The sequence below is a fragment of the Danio rerio genome, chromosome 2 (genome assembly GCF_049306965.1).
Source record: "Danio rerio strain Tuebingen ecotype United States chromosome 2, GRCz12tu, whole genome shotgun sequence".
NCBI lineage: Eukaryota > Metazoa > Chordata > Actinopteri > Cypriniformes > Danionidae > Danio > Danio rerio.
The window spans coordinates 60,546,804-60,570,300 of NC_133177.1; the positions used below are offsets into that span (position 1 = coordinate 60,546,804).

Here is a 23,497-nt window from a genome sequence, read left to right on the forward strand (position 1 = left end):
AGGTGAGGATCTGTGATCTGACAGTGTAGATGATGCAGATCCTCTGTGTACAATAATGTGGAAATATTCTCCAAATATCAGTCCTGCTTTATTTGTGATGTTTATAATAAACTGACTTTAATAATTAACACTGATTTTATTCATCATTTGTGTTCATAAGTTGTCCTGAAGTGTGATTGTAGAGATGTGTTGATGTTGATGTTTTGGCTGATTGTTGTTCATATTTAAATCATCAGCACATCAGCTCCAGATTGAGAAAGGCCAATATAACAGATCAATATATACTGAAGTATGGAGTTGTGTAATGTCTGCTGCATAATCCTCTCTGTAAAACAACACAGAAATTGGCCAAACTAAATGAGAGAAGTGTTGTGTTGAGAACACTGATATAGAGAGTTTTCCTCTGCTCATGTTGATGACAGTGATCTACTTTTCACAGCAGTGTCTGTTCAGTTGCTCATTTCCTCTTTAAATGCAGATCGTCTTGTTCTTTGTTTAATCATCAGTTGTTCATTATGGAGTATTTGTGTTTATAAATGCAGATTGTGATGGTTTTGTTTAATAAAGAACTGTTAAACGTCTTTTCTGAGTTTTTTAATGTGTTTTTATAATGAATAAACAGCAGTTGCGTCTCTTTCCTTTATCTCAGGCTGTTGAGGATTGAAGATTCTGAAATGTTTGATTATTTTGACACCTCGGCTACAGGCCTAAGGCAGCAATCTAGCTTCTTCCTCCCATCCAGCTACTGACCAGGCACAGCCCTGCTTAGCTTCAGTGGGCGACCATGTGAGAGTTACAGAGAGGAAGCTGCCGGCACAGAGCTCACTGCTATCATACATAATTCTGCATAAATAGTTTAATTAATTAATTTAAATGGCAGAAAATGATCACCTACAATTCATAAGAGCATTACAAGACATTTTTAAAAATAAATACGCTACTTATTTTTGGACTGTTGTGGGTTTATTTCTGCATTAGACTGTCCTCTAGTGGCGGAGTTTATTATATGACGCACACAGGAAGTGTCAGAGCTGAGAGGAATCGAAAGTAAACTCAAAAACCGAAAGTAATAGTCGGTGTTGGGTGTGTTGTGTCGGTGTCTCTCTCTGTCTGTGAGTGTGAGCAGTAAAATGGCAGAATCCAGTCTTTCTTTGGCTCATCATTTCAGCTGTTCGGTGTGTCTGGATCTCCTGAAGGATCCAGTCTCCATTCCCTGTGGACACAGTTACTGTATGAGCTGCATCACAGACTGCTGGAATCAGGAGGATCAGAAGAGAGTCTACAGCTGCCCTCAGTGCAGACAGACCTTCTGCCCCAGACCCGCTTTAGCTAAAAACACCATGCTGGCTGAAGTGCTGGAGAAACTGCAGAAGAGCAAACTACAAGCTGCTGGTCCTGCTCAGAGTCCCGCTGCATCTGGAGATGTGGAGTGTGACGTCTGTACTGGAGCCAAAAACAGAGCCGTCAAGTCCTGTCTGGTGTGTCTGAACTCTTACTGTCACACTCATTTTCAGCGACATCAAGAACTGAATCCAGGAAATCAACACAAAGTGACTGAAGCCACTCACAAACTGCAGGAGATGATCTGTCCTCAACACAAGAAACTCCTGGAGATCTTCTGCCGCACTGATCACTGCTGTATATGTTATCTGTGTATGGTGGATCAACACAAACACCATGACACTGTTTCAGCTGCAGCAGAGAGGACTGAACTAGAGGTAAGAACACACTTGAGCCCAATAATCAGTGTTGGGCAAGCTACTTGACAAATGTAGTGAGCTAAGCTATTAGCTACTCTACTTAAAATGTAGCTTAACACTAAAGCTACACCCTGGGAAATGTAGCAAGCTAAGCTAAAAGCTACATGGCAAAAGTAGCGTAGCTACATCTAAGCTATTTTTGCTATTTTTATTTTTAAATCAAAGCAAGCTAAATCCAAGTCAACCATATCTTAGTGATTATTAAAACTGTCAATGAACCATTTGAGGCAGAATAGTTCAGTTCAATTATTTACTGTAAATAGTATGCTGTACTAAAAAGAAACAAATTATAGTATATAGCAGCACAAACTAAAGCAGTTGTTACACTTTTAAAATACTATAGTAATTTATAGAAAAGGGAAATATTTTGACATAAGCATTATGCATATATATATATATATATATATATATATATATATATATATATATATATATATATATATATTTACAACTCTTCATTAATAAATTACACTACATAATGCAGTAATTTATAGAAGTACTTACTATAAATTACTAAAGTATTTTTTGAGCACAGTATCAGAAATTAAGTTATTGCATCTTAACATGTACTTTTTGAGGTATGGTCATGAAAAAATCCTACTTCAGTTCAGAAATAACTCTCCCTCCGTCATCTTTCCATCAAGCAAGTTTCTTGTGTTAGCCTAATTTGCAATAGTATGATCCTGCACAACTGGAGTAGCTGCACTCTCAGGACCGCATTTTTAGGACCGCGTTTTTAGGACCCTAGTTTTTTGCGGAAGCGCCACCTACCGGATTGGATGACATAGTGAAACTGCATTTCTAGGACCCGTTTTCAGGCACTTTTTTCCAGAGGTTAAAGTGTAAAACGCCTGCTTTAAATAACAATTTTAAAATGAAACAAATGAATTTACACCTAAAATATAAATGAATAAATAGAGTTGAGTGCCTTAAAAGTCTTAAATTCCTTGAAAAATACTGTATATTGATGAACCCCATTACATTGAACTAATTGGCTCAGTATTAGGGAAAATAAATTGAAATCAAATGGGATCAGCATTTGCAGTTACTAATTTAATACCAGGTTGTAAAGGTTTTAGAGGGTCAAGACACAAGAATGATTCAAGAATGTACATTTATATAAATATCCACACAGTCTTTCTGTATTAATGCAATTCAACCACAAAAATGACCCCACTGTTTATTCAGTTGCTGCATTCAATTTTTTATTCCTGTGAATGAGAGAGAAGAAGAGAGTTCAAGTATATGTATGTATGTATGTATATATATATATATATATATATATATATATATATATATATATATATATATATATATATATATGTATATATGTATACATACATACACACAGTAGGGTAAATAAATATTCAACACGTTTCTAATTGTCTCAGAAAACATATTTCTAAAGGTGCTATTGACCTGAAAACCAAAGAAAAAAATATATGAATAGAAAACAAATCTAATTACTTTATAAATTGTTATCAACATCTGGTGAAAATTTCATGTCAACAGCACCTTTATAAATATGTTTTCTGAGAAAAATGGAAACGTGTTGAATATTCAATTCAATTTCAATTAATTTTATCTTTATTTCTAAAGCACTTTTACAATGTAGATTGTGTCAAAGCAGCTTAACATTTATTAAATTCAGTTCAGTTCAGTGTGGTTTAGTTTTCACTGCTGAAAGTCCAAACACTGAAAAGCAAATCCATCGATGCACAGTTCCACAAGTCCTAAACCAAGCAAACCAATGGCGACAGTGGAGGAACAAAACTTTACCAATTGATGAAAGTGAAGGAATAAACCTTGAGAGAAACCAGGCTCAGTTGGGCACAACCATTTCTCTTCTGGCCACACTTCACGTGCAGAGCTGCAGTCTAAGCGCTGGAGGCTGAAGAACACTGGGCGTCCATCGTGGAGAAGCTGCTGGTGTGAGTAGGGCACCAGCGGGTTTTCAGGCTGGACCACAGGATCAATGTGGGCACTCATCTGTCACTGGGGTCTTTCATTAATCAGTATCATGCTCTCCACTTCTCCATGACCACCACTGCATCTGCTCGTGATGCGGTCTGGTCCAGGATTATGGATACATCTAGAAGTCCTCTATGGTGGCATCATCTCTTCACAGGTCACGATCTCTAGAGGCCTCTAGATAAATATCCCCAGGTGGAAATAGGGAACAAAGAAAATAATTAGCGCAGCTGCTGTTCATAGTGTATTTAAACAAAAGATATTAAATATCAAGACAAAAATGAAGTGCTATGAGATAAATTAGCAGATTTATAAATAAACATGAAACGCACATGATTATTTATAACAAAATGTCTTGTGCATTAAGACAGCAAGAGTGTGTCCTCCAGGTGGTTTGTCAATCCCACTCACCCGCATAGAGCACATGGGGCAGCACAGTGGTTAGCACCGTCGCCTCACAGCAAGAAGGTTGCTGGTTCAAGCCCCGGCTGGGCCAGTGGTCATTTCTGTGTGGAGTTTGCATGTTCTCCCCATGTTCAAGTATATAAGTGTAAATGGGTGTTTCCCAGTACTGGGTTGCGGCTGGAAGGGTATCCACTGTGTAAAACATATGCTGCATAAGTTGGCGGTTCATTCTGCTGTGGCAACCCCTGATAAATAAAGGGACTAAGTCGAAAAGAAAAATGAATGTATATAGATATTCTTGAATATGTAAAATCATGTATATAAACTCAAAAGGTTAATCAATTGTTATGCAATTAAATTTAGATAAATATTTAATATAAGTGGTATAATAACAAACATTTGCTTTACAGTGTTAGCTATAATATATATATATACACACACACACACACACACACACACATATATACACACACAGATATATATATATATATATATATATATATATATATATATATATATATATATATATATATATATATATATATATATATATATATATATATATATATATATGCACTGTTGGGAGAACCAAACAGGAAACCTTACTGCTGACTCCATATTGTTTAGTATATAAGAGCAATACCCACCTATTAAATGGTCTCTCTTCTTTTGTCAGTTGTTTGTCAATCTGTCTGTTAAATTCTTTTACTTCACTGCAATAGAGAACAATCACTGTTGAGTTAACATATATACCAGTAACAAAAAGGCTCTTTGAGCATTGTGCAAAATTAACCATATTCTGACCTGTAATGATAACCGTTACCAGAAAGAAAGACCTGCTCAGCATCATCCAAAGACAAGCTCCTCAAGACACCCAGAGCATGTACGATGTCCTATGAAAAAAATAAAATAAAATCATTTAAATATGGACTAAAATACCACCACAGAACAGCAAATCATTTTACATGGGTTCATAAATGAGTAGCACCCAGCATGCAGTTTATATACTTATTTGGCCAGACATTCCTCTGGAAAATGAACACCACAGATAAGCTGCACTTCATCATAGATATGCTATAAACTCAAGAACACAGCTAGCATTTGTAACTGTATTTATAAACTGCTTATCAATGTCTATTAAATGTAGAGTTAATGCTAAACAAATAAAATATTAATAAATTAACTAGTTATTAAATGCTTAATAAATTATTTATAGTATGCAGATGTTATAAAGTGTAACTCAACAGTTTGCGATAACCTCAATGAAAATATTCCTGTAGTTTGTTTTCTTTTCTTCCTACAATGGGCCTAGGCAATCCAATCATATTGGCCATCACTTCTTATTCGCCAGGTAAAACATACCTGATATACATTAAAGATATGAGACTTTATATGGTTAAGGCCTGCAGAATAAGCCTAACTTTTAAAACCGTCAAACATCTCATTCATCACTGTAAAACGATGACAAAACATCAGGCTAATAACACATTGTGGGGCTAACAGGCAGTCAGCACAATTTTTAATGTGCTAATGTAATACAACGTTGAGTAATGGTTTTTACACGAATATAGCAAAATATAGATAAATCTGAAACTCTCACATCAACGTGCTTTTACCATCTTAGTTTAATGCATGTGTCACTAAGCGTATTAGACCGCCGTTAAGTCAACAAGCCTAAATCAACAATGTTTCAATAAACCATTGTCACGAACTACGATCGTCGTAGCATTTAATCAAACTAAAAAACGAACTCTAGAAAATTATTAACAGTTATAGCAGCTCTTACTCTGGCTGTGTAAAATTATCCATAATTATTATTATCATATTTTATTCTTCTGGAAAAAAAAACTCGTCACGTAACATTTTTGTCCCAGTCCCCAGACCCTTGGGGTAAATCATGCAGGCTAATCTGGCATTTCTGCATAACTTTACAGTATAAAACAGCAGCATTACAAAATAAACACATACTTTAACAGTTTAAAATAAAACTTAATAGAAAATCGGTACTTACACTTACCTTGTCATCCGTGTCGTCCATTAGCGCATCCTTGATCCAATCCGACAGTTGGCGCTGTCACAAAAAAATAGGCTCCTAAAGATGCGGTCCTAAAAATGCGGTCCTGAGAGTGCAGCCACTCCAGTTGTGCAGGATTACCCTTCTCCTAATTTGGTTGACAACGTCACCGACCAGAGGTGGCAGTAACGCACCAAAAAGTTTGTTGTAAACAGGAAGAAGAAGAAATTATCATGCTCGCTATCATATGGATTTACTTTCATCAGCCAAACACCGACCTCACAGCTCTGTGAATGTCGGTGCCGTCGCTTATTGATCCACGATTGGTAATTGTAGCTTTATGGACGCTGCTGCGCTACTTGACTAATAAAATACCTTCACTACTGAAAAGCTATTTGATTTAGAAAGTAGCGACGCTACTGCCCAACACTGCCAATAATTAATAATAATAAATAATAAATGTTCCTTTAAATACATCTGGCTGTCAGTCTCATTTCCTAAATGGCCACAGAATTGTTCTGTTGACTTCAATTGCGTAACGCTCCTGATCCAGGTAAACCAGTCTGAAAGCCACGGTTATGTGAATAAAACTAAACCCGTCGAACTGAGTTATGCAGTCAATCATATATATGTGTGTGTGTGTGTGTGTGTGTGTGTGTGTGTGTGTGTGTGTGTGTGTGTGTGTGTGTGATTATCCTCTCGAGTTCTGTCAGGTTGGATGGTAAACATTGGTATTCAGCCATTTTTAGATTTTTCCAGAGATGATCAATTGGGTTTAGGTCAGGGCTCTGTCTGGACCATCACAGAGTTGTTGTGAAGCCACTCCTTCATTATTTAGCTGTGTTCTTATGGTCATTGTCTTTTTGGAAGGTAAACCTTCTGCCCAGTTTGAGGTCCGGAGCGCTCTGGAGAAGGTTTTAGTCCAGAATATCTGAATATCAGAACTGCCATTGACTTAACACTGGACCAGAATTTGTGATGTGTTCTGCTCATTTTACTAAGTCTAACCATCTGCATATAAAACTGACCTTTTAGCTTTCTTTAGCTTTAGCATAGACATAGACATCTGTTGTGAAGGAATGATATGAATATCAGTGGATCAGCATTGAAGACACCTGAGAGTTGCTGTTTGGACTCAGATGATCAAGAACTCTTTCAACATCACCCTGGAGAGCCATTCATTTACACCAGCCTACCAATCCAGACCTGAAGCACTTCTTTAAATCTGAATGACATACAGACACAGAGCTTGCTATGCCAAATCACTCCCTAGCAACAAAACAGTCTACCCTAGCAACCATTTAAAAAGCTCAATATCTCTAGCTCAGAACATCTTATAGACACACAGGACTCGACTACCTTCACTCGTTCTAGCAAACAGTGTTTTATTCATGCTAGCAATGAAGAGAAACCAGAATTAGCCAAGTGCTAAAATGTAATTACTGCTCACTTAAACTACTTTAAATATATTATTTATACTTTTAAAATGGTTTATATGAGATCTTTCAGATTTCTATCAAGCTACAAGAGATGTTTAGCTCCACACAATTCCTTAAAGCACCATTATTGACAGAATTGATGCATAAATTACAATAAACTACACTCAGACTCTTTACATAGAGATAATTAACAGCGACACATTAACTGTCTTATATTTATCTGTTGGTAGTTTGATTGCATCATTCATTATTTGTCTAATTATATATAATAATCCACTTTGCTTTAAACCCTGCAGAGTCGGCTGAGGGAAACCCAGAGCAGATTCCAGCAGAGACTCCAGGAGAGACAGAAGGAGCTGGAGGAGCTGAGAGAGGCTGTGGAGTCTCACAAGGTGAGTTTGAGCAGAAGAACAGCAGCTGAAGAGGCCTTTCACACTCCAATGCTTCTGTGTGTGTGTGTGTGTGTGTGTGTGTGTGTGTGTGTGTGTGTGTGTGTGTGTGTGTGTGTGTGTGTGTGTGTGACAGCGCTCTGCACAGGCCGCAGTGGACCACACCGAGAGGATCTTCACTCAGCTCATCTGCTGGATTGAGAGAAGCCGCTCGGAGCTCACGCAGATGATCAGAGATGGAGAAAAGACTGCAGTGAGTGGAGCTGAAGAACGACTGGAGCGACTGGAGCAGGAGATCAATGATCTGAGGAGGAGAAACGCTGAGCTGGAGCAGCTTTCACACACAGAAGATCACATCCATTTCCTCCAGGTGACACACAGGACAGTGGAAGAGCATGTGGAGCAGAGATTGTGTTTGTGTGTCTTCAGCTGCTGTTTCTGTTGTGTCTGTGTAGAGTTTGCAGTCTCTCTCTGTCCCTCCTGGATCTACAGACTCATCCAGCTTTATTAGCAGCTCGCAGCTCGCTTTTGATCAACTTGCTGAATCTGTGTCTCGTCTGAGAGACAAACTGCAGCAGTTCTGCACTGAGGAGATGAAGACCATATCTAGCAGAGGTCAGATTTATATTTCCTGACATGTTTCAGATGCTTTTAAATGTTTTTGTATTGTTTAACAATGTCTACTGTAAATCATCTGTTTGTCTCCACAGTGAGCAGCATTAGCAGGATTCCCGCTCCTGAACCACAGACCCGTGAGCAGTTCCTCCAGTGTAAGTGACTCTGATCATACTGAACATTAAAGATTATAGTTATATATTGTGTTGGATTCCTTCATATGAGGCAGAGGCTCTGATGGCTGTAATGTGTTTTATTCTGGAACCAGCAGAAACAGTGAAAACTAGAAGTAAACACACAAATCAGCACAAAGCAGATTGATAATGAACTCTGACACCTTTACAGTTCATGATCAGGCGTTTGTGTACAGTGAACAGTAGATGAGCTGTGTAAAGTCACAGATAAACAATAATTGGCTCAGTTAACAGTTTCAAAACAAAACTTACACACCTCACTCCGCTCACCAAGGGCTGCTACAGTAGCTTTAACACGTGTAGTGATGTTCACCTGGCTAAACAGCACACACACACACACACACACACACATGTAAACAGGAGACAGTAAAACACACACGCTTATAATGCTCATCATCACGATTGCAGGACTTGCATTAACCAGCATATGTCACTGGAATATATCACTGAGCTCCTGAGACGAGAGCGTTCTGATGAGTGAGATGTTGTGTGAGGTTTCGGGGTTTTGCTCAAAGCCATTAACCTGAATGAGCTGACTGAGAATGAAACACCTATAATGAGCTCTTGTGGCTGTTTCCATATATTCTTATCATATATCATCAATCAGACTGAACTGTGCTGAACTGCTCAAATCAACCCTGATCTACATTAAACACACTGAACTCTACAGAATCAGCAGCTCTAGATATAATCACACAGCTAGTTTATCTTACTGGGTTAGTTAAAGTCTCATTTATTCAACTCTGTGTAGAAACCTTCCTAAGACACCTTTAGATTTGTTTGCAGGAGGAAAATGACACCTGAAACTCTTCATCACTTGCTGTCTTCAGTCTCTAAACGTCTTTAAGTGTTGTGAAAAGGAACGGCAACATTACAGACTGATAAATGCTTTACTGATACAACTTTATTTAAATGTGTTGCAGGAACAGAAATTGGTGATTAATAATAAAAGTCATGAGGAACACATTAAATCAGGATTATTTTATCATCTGCAGTGAAATACAAGTCAAAGAACATTTAGAAATCTCCACTTTCCTGATTCGCCTTTTCTATACTGTCCCAGTGTGTTCTGGTTTGGGGTTGAACATGTACTGAAACATTCATAGTTCCTATTCGGTTGGGGAACTTTAGTGCTATAAGTGGATTTGATCTTGGAAAATACACGTATGGGAGGACTCGGTTCAGAAGCTGCTTGTCTGAAAGAGTATTGAACGGGCCAATGAAGCAATGAATTGGCAGCGTAAGCTTGCACAGGTGTGCTTCATTGCCAATTATCCCAGCATATAAGCACACCTGGAGCGAGCAAACGGCATCCTTTTCCCTTCAGAAACTTTCTGATCGAGTCGATGAGGGTTCCTCCTGCTGTGATCCAGCGATTCCGAGCGAACGAGAGCATTCTCCCGGTCCAGAGTGTGTACACGCAGCGGCAGACGGTCGAGCTGGGTTTCTCCCTTGCCTGGCGTTCTTTGGGTCCGGTCCTCCAGAGCGGTGCGTATAAAGTTGCAACTTCACAAAGAGAGCAACACAGTCGTGCAGCATGTCCTTTTCAGGACGGCGCTCCGACTGTGCTTTTCTGGATGCGGTGGTTTACTGTCCTCGGATGATGGGCACGGGCACTGCGTTGCCTGCCTGGGGGGTTCAGCATGTTAATGCGCTGCTCGCGGGCAGTTCATGTCATCATTGCGATGTCATGACTGTTGAGTAGTAAAGATCACGGCTAGCCTTTGCAAAAGGGCAAACCACCCCAGTTGTCCCCTGCTCTGCAGCGGGCACTCGGGCAGATCTGAGGGTTCAGCGAGAGATAATTCGTCGCCCATGGGCCCGCGGACCTCCCGCTCCTCCTAACGCAACATCCAAGATTCAGGCGGGGGAAGCGATCCGTCTAACAGATGGTAGCCTTTACGCTCGATGACACCGGAGACCAGACATCCACCGCGGCATCAGAGGGTGGGCTTTCATTGTCCGATGATGATCCAGACCCGCTCGCCCCCTCCAGGCAGGTGAGCGCTGTCAAAACGCATCCTGAAACGGACATGTTAGCCGTGCTTTCCCGGGCTGCTTACGACTAGAGGGGCGTCCCCTTCTTCCCGGAGGTGCACAGTAGGCTCACACGGTCTTGAAGGGCACTTTTTTCTGCTTGTGCTGCGTGTCCCTCCACCCTCACCACTCTTGACGGTGGAACGGCCAGGGGGTATGTGGCGATTCCTCAGGTTGAGTGCACGATGGCGGTCAATCCGCGCGGTGCCTCTTCTTGGCGGGGTCCGCCTCGTCTCCCATCCAAAGCCTGTAAGCACCACTCCTGGCTGATATGCGCGAAGTCGACAAAGTCCGCTTTCTTGACTTCCCCATATCCCAAGCTGGCATGTTTGGCGACACCGTCTGAGAATTCACCCAGGAATTCGAGGCGGTGAGAGAGCAGTCTGATGGGTGATGTCTTATCTGTGGGTCCGTAAGACCGCTCCGCCCGCCATGTTATCCATATCTGCATCTCGCCGAAGGCGCCCGCCTACGAGAGCTGCACCGCCCCCGCACACGCCTCTGGCAGCCCCCTCTGCCCAGAACGCCGCTAAGTCCGGCAACGGACCGCGAAGCGTCCCTGGGACAGGCCATCTGGAGAAGAGGGAACTTGCTCTTTCCTCGCTGGAGGGCGGGGCCCCATTTCCAATGGCACTTTTTACTGCCATGAAAACATCAAGAGATCAGTCTGGGACGCTATGTTTTCTAGCTTGCAGGTTCGGTGCGTTTCGCCAGTGGCTCACGAGCGCTGGGAGGACGGTCTCCTTTCTCCCACCCCTCGAGCCTTCCCTCCGGAGCTCGGGTGCGGAGTGAGAGCAAATCTCTCACCTCCAGCTCTTACGTGGGAACCGCGTACTTCCCGGATCAGCACACCCACTCCGTGCTGCCCCACTGCTGGTACGTCAGCGATTGTAGCGTTGAGTCCATTAGCGAGAGCTCTGCCTGCCTGGTTAGCGATGGGCCAGCCCTTGGCGGTGGCTCATACGCACAATCAGACTCGGCTATGCGATTCAGTTCGCGTGTGTATTCACCAGGGTCATCCCCTTGTCTGCCCGTCTTGCGAGAGGAGATTGCTGTCCTCCTGGCGAAGGATGCAATCGAGCCGCTCCCTCCAGCCGAGATGGAGAGCGGATTTTACAGCCCACACTTCATCGTGCCCAAAAGAGCGGTGGGTCATGGCCAATCCTAGATCTGCGCGTTTTGAACTGCTGTCTGCACAAGCTGCCGTTCAGAATGCTCATGCAGAAGCGCATCCTCCGGTGCGTTCGTCCTCTGGGTTGGTCTGCAGCATTAGTCCTGATGGACGCGTATTTCCATGTCTCCACTCTTCCTCGCCACCGTCAGTTTCTGCGGTTTGCGTTTGAAGGTCGAGCTTGGCAATACAAAGTCCACCCCTTCGGGCTGTCTCTATCTCCGCGGGTCCTCACCAAGCCCGCGGAAGGTGCCTTAGCGCCCCTTCGGTTCGCGGGCATCCGCATACTCAATTTTCTTGACGACTGACTGATTTTTGCCCACTCTCGGAGCAATTGATTATGCACAGAGACAAAGTGCTCTGGCACTTTCACCTGTTGGGGTTTCAGGTCAACCGAGAAAAGAGCAAACTCGCAACCGTGCAGAGGATCTCTTCTCTCGGGCTGAAGCTGGACTCGGTCACCATGGCAGCGCGCCTCTCCGGAGAGCGCGCTCAGCTGATGCTGTACTGTCTGAGAGAGTTCGACATTAAAATAGTGGTCCCACTGAAACTATTTCAGAGGCTCCTGGGGCATATGGCATCCGCAGCCACTTCACGCCGCTCGGATTACTCTATATGAGACCACTTAAGCTCTGGCTTCACGATCGAGTCCCCAGACGCGCATGGCAAGCGCGCGCACACCGAGTCTCTGTTACTGCGCTGTGTCACCGCGCCCTTAGCCCCTGGAGCGACCCCTTGTTCCTACAGGCCTGAGTGCTTCTAGAACAGGCGTCCAGTCTTGTTGTCGTTTCAACAGACGCTTCCAACACGGACTGGGGGGCTGTGCGTTGCGGGCATGCGGCTGCAGACCTGTGGAAAGGTACACAGTTGTATTGGCATATCGCCTGGAGCTGTTGGCAGTGTTCCTCGCTCTCCACCATTTTTTTCCGGTGCTAGGGCGGCAACACGTGCTGATCAGGACGGACAGTACGGCGGCGGCGGCGTATATCAATCGTATGGAGGGTATGCTCTCGCAGTTACTGTGCAAGGTCAGGGAGGACGAGGAACAGGTTGCTGGTTGCGCCCCTCTAGCCCAACCAAACCTGGATGTCAGAGCTCTCCCTCCTCGCGATAGCCCTCCCCTGGCAGTTCCCTTCGAGAGAGCACCTACTCTCTCAGGGACAGGGCACCATCTGGCACCCTCGCCGATCTTTGGAGGTCCTTAGATGCGAGGAAGGTAACCTCCGATTGCGGTGGCCAATACCGTCACTCGGGCTAGAGCCCCCTCCCCAAGCGCACCTATGCCCTGAAGTGGAGTCTTTTCACTGAATGGTGCGTCTCTCGCAGAGAAGACACCCGTAATTTGCCAGATCAGCGTTGTGCTTTCTTTACCCCGAGAGAAGCTGGAGAGCAGGCTGTTGCCCTCCACACTCAAGGATACGTGGCTGCCATCTCCGCTCTCATGACGCGGTGGCTGGCGGCACCGTGGGAACGCATAACCTCATCATTCGGTTCCTCAGGGGTGCTAGGCGAATTAATCCACCCGCCCCCTCTCATGCCCTCTTAGGATCTCACCCTCGTTACACGAGCCGCGTCAGATACCTTCGGTCCTCGACTCAGTATCTTTCTGTCCCTGAAGACAGCTCTGCTGGTCGCGTTGATATTGATTAGAGGGTCGGGAACCCGGAAGCATTTTTTCGGTCAGTGTCTCGTGCCTGTAATTGGGCTGGCTTTCTCTCACGTCCTGAGACCCCGCCCGCGATATGTGCCCAAGGTTCCTACCACTCCGTTTTAATACCAGGTAGTGAGCCTGCAAGCGCTGCCCCCGGAGGAGGCAAATCCAGCCCTTTCTTTATTGTCCAGTTCGCGCCTTGCGTATTATCCGGACTGCACTCAGAGTTTAGCAGCTCTTCGTCTGTTATGACGGTCGGCAGCAGGGAAGTGCCGTATCGAAATTAAGTTTTCCCACTGGATTGTGGATGCCATTCTCTCGCTTATCAGAGCCGAGGTGAGCCGCGTCCCCCGAGAGTGCGTGTGCACTCCACTCGGAGCATCGCATCCTCTTAGGCACGCGCACGCGGCGCCTCTCTAACAGACATCTGTAGAGCTGCGGGCTGGGCGACACCCAACACATTTGCAAAGTTTTACAATCTGCGAGTGGAGCCGGTTTCCTCAACGGTATTAGGTAACCCTTTGGTGATTGAGGAAACAATTCAGTAGGGTGTTGAAACACGCTTGCTGCGCCATTCTCCCTAACACGGAGATACGTGCGCCTTTTTATCTATCAGTAAAGTTCCCCGTCAGGTGAGCCCTGCAGATTCCTCCGTGGCCCCCAGCACTGACTCAGCGGAGGAGTCACTTGCTGGCCCACTATGTTGTTGGTCTGCCCGCTGGTCAGCCCGCGTCTTGGGTATAGGTGCCTGCTATGCGTGATCCCCACTAGTTGATCCCATATGCTTATTCCGCCACGGTTAAGTCCCCCCCCCTGGGTGGACCCGTTTCTTCCCTCTCCGCTAACCACTTTTTTTCTATGTGTACTCCCCCTTCTTAGGGCTAGTCCATATGTAAATTCTGCCATCTATTCCGCTTGGGTAACGGATGGCCTCCGCAGCGTCCTCCCTATTGGGATTGCACGCTTCCCAACGTACTGTCGTATATTTCTAGAATTATCTAGACGCTCACGACTTCCCAAAAAATATATCTAAATCCGTAAAACTTCTGTTGAAGTGGGATAAGTTAGGGCAAGGAACACGTTGGAGGATCGCGCCTCCAATGATGTTGGTGCGTCACGCTTGCTTGACTATCCCCTCATCGGGGGCGTTGGTAAGGTGCAGTCATTATGGCGTTTTCCATAGTTCTCCCATACGTGGATTTTCCAAGATCAAATCCACTTATAGCACTGAAGTTCCCCAACCGAAGGGGAACGTTTGAGGTTACAGAAGTAACCCTTCGTTCCCCGAGGAGGGGAACGGAAGTGCTATACTCCGTCGCCATAATGACTGTCCCTTAGCTGTTAGAAAGTCTTTTCAGCTTAAAAGGATGGCGTTTGCTCGCTCCAGGTGTGCTTATATGCTGGGATAATTGGCAATGAAGCACACCTGGCCCATTCAATACTCTTTCAGACAAGCGGCTTCTGAACCGAATCCTCCCATACGAGGATTTTTCAAGATCAAATCCACTTATAGCACTTCTGTTCCCCTCCTCGGGGAACGAATGGTTACTTCTGTAACCTCAAATGTTGTTGTTTCTTGTCACTCAGAAATTCATTGATATTTTTCCTGATTTTTATCTTCATCAGATTCTCAACAGTTCACTTTGGATCCAAACACAGCGAATAACAGGCTGATTCTGTCTGAAGGAAACACAGTGGTGGATTGTAAAGGTTCAGTCCAGCCGTATCCTGATCATCCAGACAGATTTGATGGTTGGTTTCAGGTGTTGTGTAAAGAGAGTGTGTGTAGACGCTCTTACTGGGAGCTGGAGTGGAGCGGTAATGGTGTAGAAATAGCAGTGTCATATAAGAGCATCAGCAGGAAGGGTTCGATACTTGAGTGTCGATTTGGACTCAATGATCAGTCCTGGAGTTTGTTCTGCTCTGTTCACAGTTTCTCATTCTGGCATAATAATAAACAGACCCAACTCCCTAAACCCTCCGTCAGCTCCTCTAGAATAGGAGTGTATGTGGATCACAGTGCAGGAACTCTGTCCTTCTACAGCGTCTCTGACACAACAATGAGCCTCATACACACACTCCACACCACATTCACACACGCACTCTATCCTGGATTATGTTTGTATTCAAGAGTGAAGCTCTGTGATCTGACAGTGTAGATTTCAAGATGTCTGAAACAGTCATCACTGCATTCTAGTTTATAATGGCCTGTTTCCTGCTGGGCAGTTGATAGGGGGTTCTGGATTGGTTGCTAGGCTATTGCAAAGGTGTTTGCTAGGTGGTTGCTAAGCGGTTGCTAAGGTGTTCTAGGTCATTGCTAAGGTGTTGCTAGGTGGTTGCTAAGGTGTTCTAGGTCGATGCTAAGGTGTTGCTAGGTGGTTGCTAAGGTGTTCTAGGTCGATGCTAAGGTGTTGCTTGGTGGTTGCTTGGGTGTTCTAACTGGTTGCTAGGTGGTTTATATGGTGTTGCTAGGTGGTTATTAAGGCATTGCTCGGTGGTTGCTAAGGTGTTGCTAGGTGGTTCCTAAGGTGTTGATAGGCGGTTGCTAAGGTGTTCTGGGTCATTGCTAAGATGGTTGCTAGAGTGTTTTGAGTGATTGCTTGGCAGTTGCTAAGTCATTACTAGGCGGTTGCTAAGGTGTTGCTAGGTGGTTGCTAAGGCATTGCTAGGTGGTTGCTAAGATGTTGCTAGGTGGTTCCTAAAATGTTTAAGGAGTTGCTAGAATTAGCATAATATTTAGCATGTTGCTAGTATAAACTAGCATTGCGAGCATGAATTTAGTATGAATTAGCATGTTGCTAGTATGTCTATAGTATGAATTAGAATTCAGGCTGGGTCAGTTGGCGTTTCTGTGTGGAGTTTGCATGTTCTCCCTGCCTTCGCGTGGGTTTCCTCCGGGTGCTCCGGTTTCCCCCACAGTTCAAATATATGCAGTACAGGTGAATTGGGTAGGCTAAATTGTCTATAGTGTACAATTGTGTGTGTGAATGTTTGTGGATGTTTCGCAGAGATGGGTTGCAGCTGGAAGGGCATCCGCTGCGTAAAAACGTGCTGGATAAGTTGGCGGTTCATTCCTCTGTGGCGACCCCAGATTAATAAAAGGACTAAGCCGACAAGAAAATGAATGAATAAACAGCGTCATTTCAGTTTTCAGAGTTTCAGTTCAGTTTAATTCAGTTTAGTGAGGTTTATTATGGAACAGTTGCTAGGGGGCCATGAATGGTTGCTAGGGTGTAGCAAATAAATTAAAAGATCATCAGTGATTGACAGATTGGTAGTCTGAGTTAAATGAGCCCAACATTAAGGGCCCTATCATACACCCGGCGCAAGGTGCGACGCAATAGTTGTTTGCTAGTTTCAGCTCGGTGCAAGAGTCGTTTTGTGCCACAGTGTTTAAATAGCAAATGCATTTGCGCTCATATGTGCGCCCATAGGCGTTCTGGTCTAAAAAAGCAGGCGTGTTTTAGCGCGTTGCTATTTTGAGAAACTGTAATAGTCTGTTCTTTAGACCAGAACAAAGTCGGTCTATTGTCTGGCGCAGAGTGCGCCTCGCTTACACACTGCTTAATACACACAAGATGTAGAGCAATACGCAAATATCTTTACAAATGAAAAAATTAAATATTAAGGATATATACAGGATATAAATATAAAGGATTAAAATATTACAAAACATATTATTTTCTAGCCTACATGAATATAAAAACCACTGCCTTCATGTCTTCTTCATCTCGGGAGGCTTTTTCAGTTCATTCATAACAATTTGCTTTTATATAATGTTATTATTATTAGCAGTATTATTTATTATATCCATATTTATATTAGTTTTATTAAAAACAAGCTTATATTTGCCCACCTGTCAGGTTTTAGACCATATGGGGCACAGCAGGTGTATTTGATTATAACTCACTTCATTATTATTGTTCATTTATTCCTTTGCTGGAAATTAGAACTGAATTTAGAAATAGTTGAACTCAACCCTTTTAGACCATGTGCCACGGCGCAAAGCGGATTTTTCCGTCCTTAAATTAGCAAAAGTGGATTCTTACACGGCCAGGCCCGGCGCCAGGATATCAGAACTGAGGGGGCATTTTAAATCCATAGGGGGGCACTAGACCTGGCGGCTGATTTTGGTCTCTCTTGTTCCTTTCATTTAGGCTATTTATTCACATTTATTATTACTTTACTTTGTTGCTGACCTAAGGCAGTAATATACGTTTTAATAGTAATAATAATATGCACAGTTTCGCTATTACTGATTTTATTAATGACGGTAATGCAACAATACCGCTTATTAATGCAGACGGATCATGGCTTTAGTGGCAAAAGAGTGCTTTAAATTATATGTTATTCTTCTTATTTAATTCCGTTTTATTTCAAATAACAGGCATATGAATGTTTAAAGTTTTAGGTAAAGACGTCAAATTATGCCCACACATGCATGCTGACCGATCAGACTATTCACTTAGCCGGTAAATAAATATAGTGAAATCAGCCGAGTCATCACGCTTCACTTATATATCCAACCAACATCAGTGTTAGGGAAAAGCTAACTTTTACAATCTAATGTCATTCAAAACAATTACCTAGTTACATTTTAAGGCATTGGTGTAGCCAGAAAAATACCTAAAAAAGATAAATTCACCGTTATTACCGTAAAAATTAGTTTGGCACGCATAACACGCAACTCAGGCTATACCTTTTTTCATCATTTTAAAATGTAAAAATAAAGATTTATCTAGGCTATTATAAGTGTGTTTTTTCGTGATATTGTCTGTTTTTTTTTATTTTTAAACCATTATAAACCATTAGGTATAGGCCCACCCGTCATTTTATTTATTTATTAAGCCTATGTTATTAACTTGTTTTCAGGTTATTTTCATTTTAGGGCCATGAGCTACAAGTCAAAACAAACTCGATATGCTGACTGTATTTTAGCTCTTAAAATAGGTTTACAAAATATTTTATGTTGTTTAATTTTGCATGAGCAAATAGCAGTATAGCCTAAATAACATATTTTTAAAAGATTATCATTCAGCCTACCTGCAGCGCACGTGAGAGGTTTCTCGGTTGATCCGCGGTAAATCCACTTAATATTCCATTTATAACACTGCAAACTTGACTTCACAGGCCGATCATCTTTAAACGCATTTTAAAGGCATTTATTAAGTGTTATACCTTGACTGCTGCTGCATAATGGGATTTCTCTACACAACTGTAAAAGTGCGCTTTTTAGCAATGTCAAAATGAAAGCAAACATTCAAAGGGTTCTGCGTTTTGTCAATTTTAGCTTAATTGTAATCATATTAATAACAATATTAATTAAGAAATTAAATATTATTTATAGTGTAGCCTACTGTAGGAAAACACTGCCTACTGTTTTTATTAAAACATTTTATTAGGCTACATCTTCCCGAATAATGTGAAAATGACTGGTAGTTGCATCTCTTCTAAAATTAATTTAACAGCAAATTTCTTCTGCGTTTCTTCCTTTTAGAGCTCAAGAGAGTTGTTTAAAGAATTAGTTGACCAAAACATGTAATGAATTAAGCTGCTCCTATCATGTCACCCACTTTTCTCCCTTGTGAGTTGAGTGCACCTCCATCGCCGCGTGCACGTTTTATTTACGGGCGCACCTGACCTGACGCGGGGACCGGATCTCTGGACTATAGGACTAGCTTTAATCTCACCATTTTCATAATTTAATTTTCATATGCTATGGCATATATTTTAAAATATTTAAATGTGTGTTCTTAAGGTTTGAATGACAGAAGTGTTAGTAATTAATGACAGAAAGAATTTTCAGTTTGAGTGAACAATCCTTTATGAAAACTGGTGGGGGCACAAATTCTTTCTGAGGGGGCAATGCCCCCCTTTGCCCCCCCGTAGCGCCGGGCCTGGACACGCCTGAATCCGTCTGCGCCCTGCGCTTTGCACATGGACCTTCAAAATAGAGCCCTAAATCTGTATGACAGTCTGGTGCGAAGTGATGAGGTCACTAAGTTTGGTCCAATGTTAAGTCAATGGCACTTTCCAGAATTTTCCAGGTCAGTTTACAGTCAACCGAAAGTCGAATCAGTTGGAAAAGATAAAGCAACCAGAGTCAGAGCAGGTTGGTGGTTGTAGTATGAATGTTTTAGGAGAACATGCATATAGAAATTTGTCTCAGAAGAAGAAGATGGAGAAATAATAAGTTTATGTCGTTTAACAGTCTGTTGCTTCCTCAAGCCGCCATAAACATCTCCAGCTCTCCTTCATTACAGTGCAGCGATTACAGTGTCATTCCCTCTCTGGCCACATGAGGGCGCGCGAGTGTCGCTGTATGAACTCATGATCAGATTCTACCAATGAACTCAATAATGATTCACTCAGATATAGAGATAATAATTAATGAGAACTATTTACACAAAACACTGAACTTGTCCTAACATGACGCTGTAATCTGCACCTTTAAACATTTTTATTTTTATTTTCCAGTTATTAAACAGCAGTTTTAGCAATCAGAATAAAATAATAAATAATTGACAGAATGGCAGGAAGTCTTGGAAATCTCCAGCTCTCCTTCATTAATGTTGACGTCTCTCACTCAAATATGACACAGGGAAAGAGTCCGCTATGGGCTTATAGGAAACCTTGATGAGTTTTACAATATATGGCAACCATTCCTCGAGCCCTGCACCAATATAATGCAGATTGTGAGCAGCAGTGTAGGGCTTAAGGTCGACTGTCCCCTATTGAGCGCTTCTTCACATCAAACCACTTTTACTGTCACATCAGCAGCAGCAGCAGCACGTGTGTTATGATGAGGGAAAAGCTGAGCTGCAGACTCCAGACAGAGCAAAATACACTGACATAGACAATATACAGCACACACACACACACACACATACACACACACACACATACAGACTGTACATCTGTAATTTGCCGGAATGCTGCGCTGTGTGAACGCAGAGGGAAGATTGCCGGAAAGAGCGCGTGCACGTCTAGAACGTGCTGACCTGGGACGTCTGCTTTAGCCAATCAGAACAGTCAGACGCATTCACGTCCGATCGGTTTACGAGAATAAAAGCCTGTGAATATTTTTCCAGACACATGTAGCTGCTGGATGTCAGTCAGATAACGTTTATATGTTCTTAATGCCAACTGTGTAAAAATATCACTAAAATACTCATGATAAGCCGCTGTTTGTTTACCTTCAAGCTCTGACGCGTGTGCCCGTGAAGCAGCTGGTGAGCGCCAGCACACACACATATCATGAACATCTCGACATGCGAAAGTGTTTCTCTATATATTTTCATCAAAGCTGTTCACAACACTGATCATCCACAGAGTTTGTGATGTAGTCAAATGTTTACGAACACAAGCGCAGCCGTTTAGAGCTCATTTCTGGTTAATGATGTCAGAATTTACCGGTATTTTGAAATGGATGTGTGAATGGTCCATTCTGGAAATATTCCGTAACGTCCTCGCCTGTGTGAACAGCGCTGTTTTGAATTTACAGATAAAGTTGTTCCGGAAATTTTCAACTGCATTCCAACCACTTAGAACACCCTAGCAACCACCTAATAACGACCTAGAACACCTTAGCAATTGCCTAGCAACACCTAAGCTACGCCATAGCAACCGCCTAGCAACACTTTAGCAACATCTTGGCAACGCATTAGCAACCACTCAGAGCACCCTAGCAACTGTCTAGAACACCTTAGCAATCACCTAGCATTGCTTTAACAACCACCTAGCAACCAATCAGAATAGACTTGCAACACCTTAGCGACCACCTAGAAACACCTGTGACCACCTAGAAACACCTTAGCAACCATTTAGCATTGCCTTAGCAACTGCTTAGAAACTACACGGAACACCCTAGCAACACCTTAGCAACTGCCCCGCAATGACCAAAAACACCTTAGCAACCGCCTAGCAATACCTTAGTAATAACCTAACAACGCCTTAGCAACCGCCTAGCAATGACCTACAAAGTACCGCTCCTTCCTATATCTGTGTCTCTCAGTTTACACCTCCTCACTCCCTGTGGTCTGCTGATACTCTCACCCTTCAACAGACACCCTGTATTACGGCGTTTCTACATTCTTCATTATTCTGTTCATATTTTAGAACTTTTTAATGTTTTGTATTTTATTGCATGTTTGATTTCTCTGTTGTTGTAGCGCTCTGGGTCTTAGAAAAGCGCAGTATAAATAAAATGTATTATTATTATTATTATTCATGCTTTTATCAGCAGCAGAATAGATTACTGTAACGGCCTCCTCACTGACCTTCCCATAAAGACAGTCAGACAGTTGCAGCTCATCCAGAACGCTGCGGCCAGGATTCTGACCAGAAGCAGGAAATCAGAGCACATCACACCTGTCCTCAGGTCTTTACACTGGCTGCCAGTTACATTCAGAATAAAGTTTAAAGTATTATTACTGGTCTATAAATCACTAAATGGCCTAGCAGCTCAATACATGACAGATATGCTGACTGAGAACAAACAAATCACTCAGATCTTTAGGATCATATAAACTAGAAACTCCAAGAGTTCAGTCAGAGCAGGGTGAATCTGCCTTCAGCTACTAACAGCGCCCCCTGCTGCTGGAATCAGCTTCCAGATATTATCAGATGTGCTCCAACATTCGGCACATTCACATCAAGACTGAACACATCTGTTTAGCTGTGCCTTTACTGAATGAGCACTGTGCTGCGTCCAGCAGACCACACTATTATGACTTTTCTTCTTTATTATTCTTTTATAAATTCTTTTATAACCTTTTTAACACATTTATATCTGTTTTTATGTTTTATTATTTATTTTATTTTCTTATATTGTGTCTTTTATTCTTGTTTATGTAAAGCACTTTGAATTGCCACTGTGTATGAAATGTGCTATATTAATAAACTTTCCTTGCCTGAGTATTTGTGTTTATAAATGCAGATTGTGATGGTTTTGTTTAATAAAGAACTGTTAAATGTCTTTTCTGAGTGTTTCAATGTGTTTTTATGATGAATAAGCAGCTGTTGCGTCTCTTTCCTTTATTTTCTTTATTTCAGGCTGTTGAGGATTGAAGATTCTGAATTGTTTGATTATTTTGATAATTACTTTTGCTTTTTATGTCATAAATATGAACCCAACATCAAATCTACAGTAGTTTGTCTGTTTAAGTCAGATTGCAGAACAGTTTTTTGACCGAGCCTGATCGAGTCTATTGTACCTTTGTATTTTGTTTGCATATCTTCAGTAAACCCTTTTTAAAAGAAGATTCGGTTTTACTCGCGCTTTTTTAATTCTGGTTGTTGGATTAGCTGCAAAATGTGGTGCATAAGGATGTGCATGAAAGATGTGCCACTACAATCATTTTATTGATCATTAGTGAAGGATTTGATTATTATTATTCGTCATTTGATTGTTTTTATATTTTATTGTTATTATTTTCCTATTATTATTGCTTCATTATTATTTCATTTCTCCATGTTGTTATAATCTTATGACTGTGTGGGCTGATGTTTTCATGAGTAAGAGATTAGAGAATGTCTCCATTTCGAGGTCTGTATTGTCTCTGGATGTTGTGATGATTATTTTGATGGTCTGTTTGTTGATTAGGTTACACTGCATCTACATGCAAAAAAATTACAGAATGGCTTTATTATGCCATAAACATCTCCAGCTCTCATTCATTAACAGCCCAGCGTTTGTAATTCCCTCTTTGGCCACATGAGGGCGCGCGAGTGTCGCTGTAGAACTCATGATCAGATTCTACCAATGAACTCAATAATGATTCACTCAGATATAGAGATAATAATTAATGAGAACTATTTACACAAAACACTGAACTTGTCCTAACATGACG

The 23,497-nt window shown here is 42.2% G+C and overlaps 1 protein-coding gene and 1 long non-coding RNA gene across 4 annotated transcripts; one reads left to right on the top strand and one right to left on the bottom strand.

Annotated features, from left to right (window-relative positions):
* Positions 1–1,055: 1,055 nt before the first annotated feature.
* On the top strand, positions 1,056–22,623 carry ftr36 (finTRIM family, member 36). Of its 2 annotated transcripts, XR_012395261.1 has the most exons (7): positions 1,056–1,718; positions 7,886–7,981; positions 8,115–8,348; positions 8,434–8,593; positions 8,689–8,748; positions 15,273–15,968; positions 21,270–22,623. XR_012395261.1 is itself a non-coding variant. In XM_003197989.7 (6 exons), exons 1-6 carry the CDS (start codon positions 1,131–1,133, stop codon positions 15,803–15,805), a joined length of 1,671 nt encoding a protein of 556 aa, XP_003198037.1. In that variant the 5' UTR covers positions 1,056–1,130; the 3' UTR covers positions 15,806–17,257. The 2 variants fall into 2 exon arrangements, 1 of the variants encoding a protein (XP_003198037.1); XM_003197989.7 differs by lacking the exon at positions 21,270–22,623 and having other exon boundaries at positions 15,273–17,257.
* LOC101885914 (uncharacterized) lies at positions 4,784–6,199 on the bottom strand. 2 transcript variants are annotated; one of them, XR_223237.5, is made up of 3 exons: positions 6,148–6,199; positions 4,941–5,029; positions 4,784–4,849 (listed from the first exon to the last, which is right to left on the bottom strand). It is a non-coding gene; the product is annotated as an uncharacterized lncRNA (long non-coding RNA). The 2 variants fall into 2 exon arrangements; XR_223236.5 differs by having other exon boundaries at positions 4,786–4,849; positions 6,154–6,199.
* Positions 22,624–23,497: the final 874 nt, after the last annotated feature.

Excerpts from the sequence above, each read along its gene's own strand:
- ftr36 (XM_003197989.7), top strand. The coding sequence starts at position 1,131 with ATGGCAGAATCCAGTCTTTCTTTGGCTCATCATTTCAGCTGTTCGGTG. Across the intron at positions 7,982-8,114 it reads AGGCTGTGGAGTCTCACAAG|CGCTCTGCACAGGCCGCAGT; the intron begins GTGAGTTTGAGC and ends TGTGTGTGACAG. Across the intron at positions 8,349-8,433 it reads ATCACATCCATTTCCTCCAG|AGTTTGCAGTCTCTCTCTGT; the intron begins GTGACACACAGG and ends GTGTCTGTGTAG.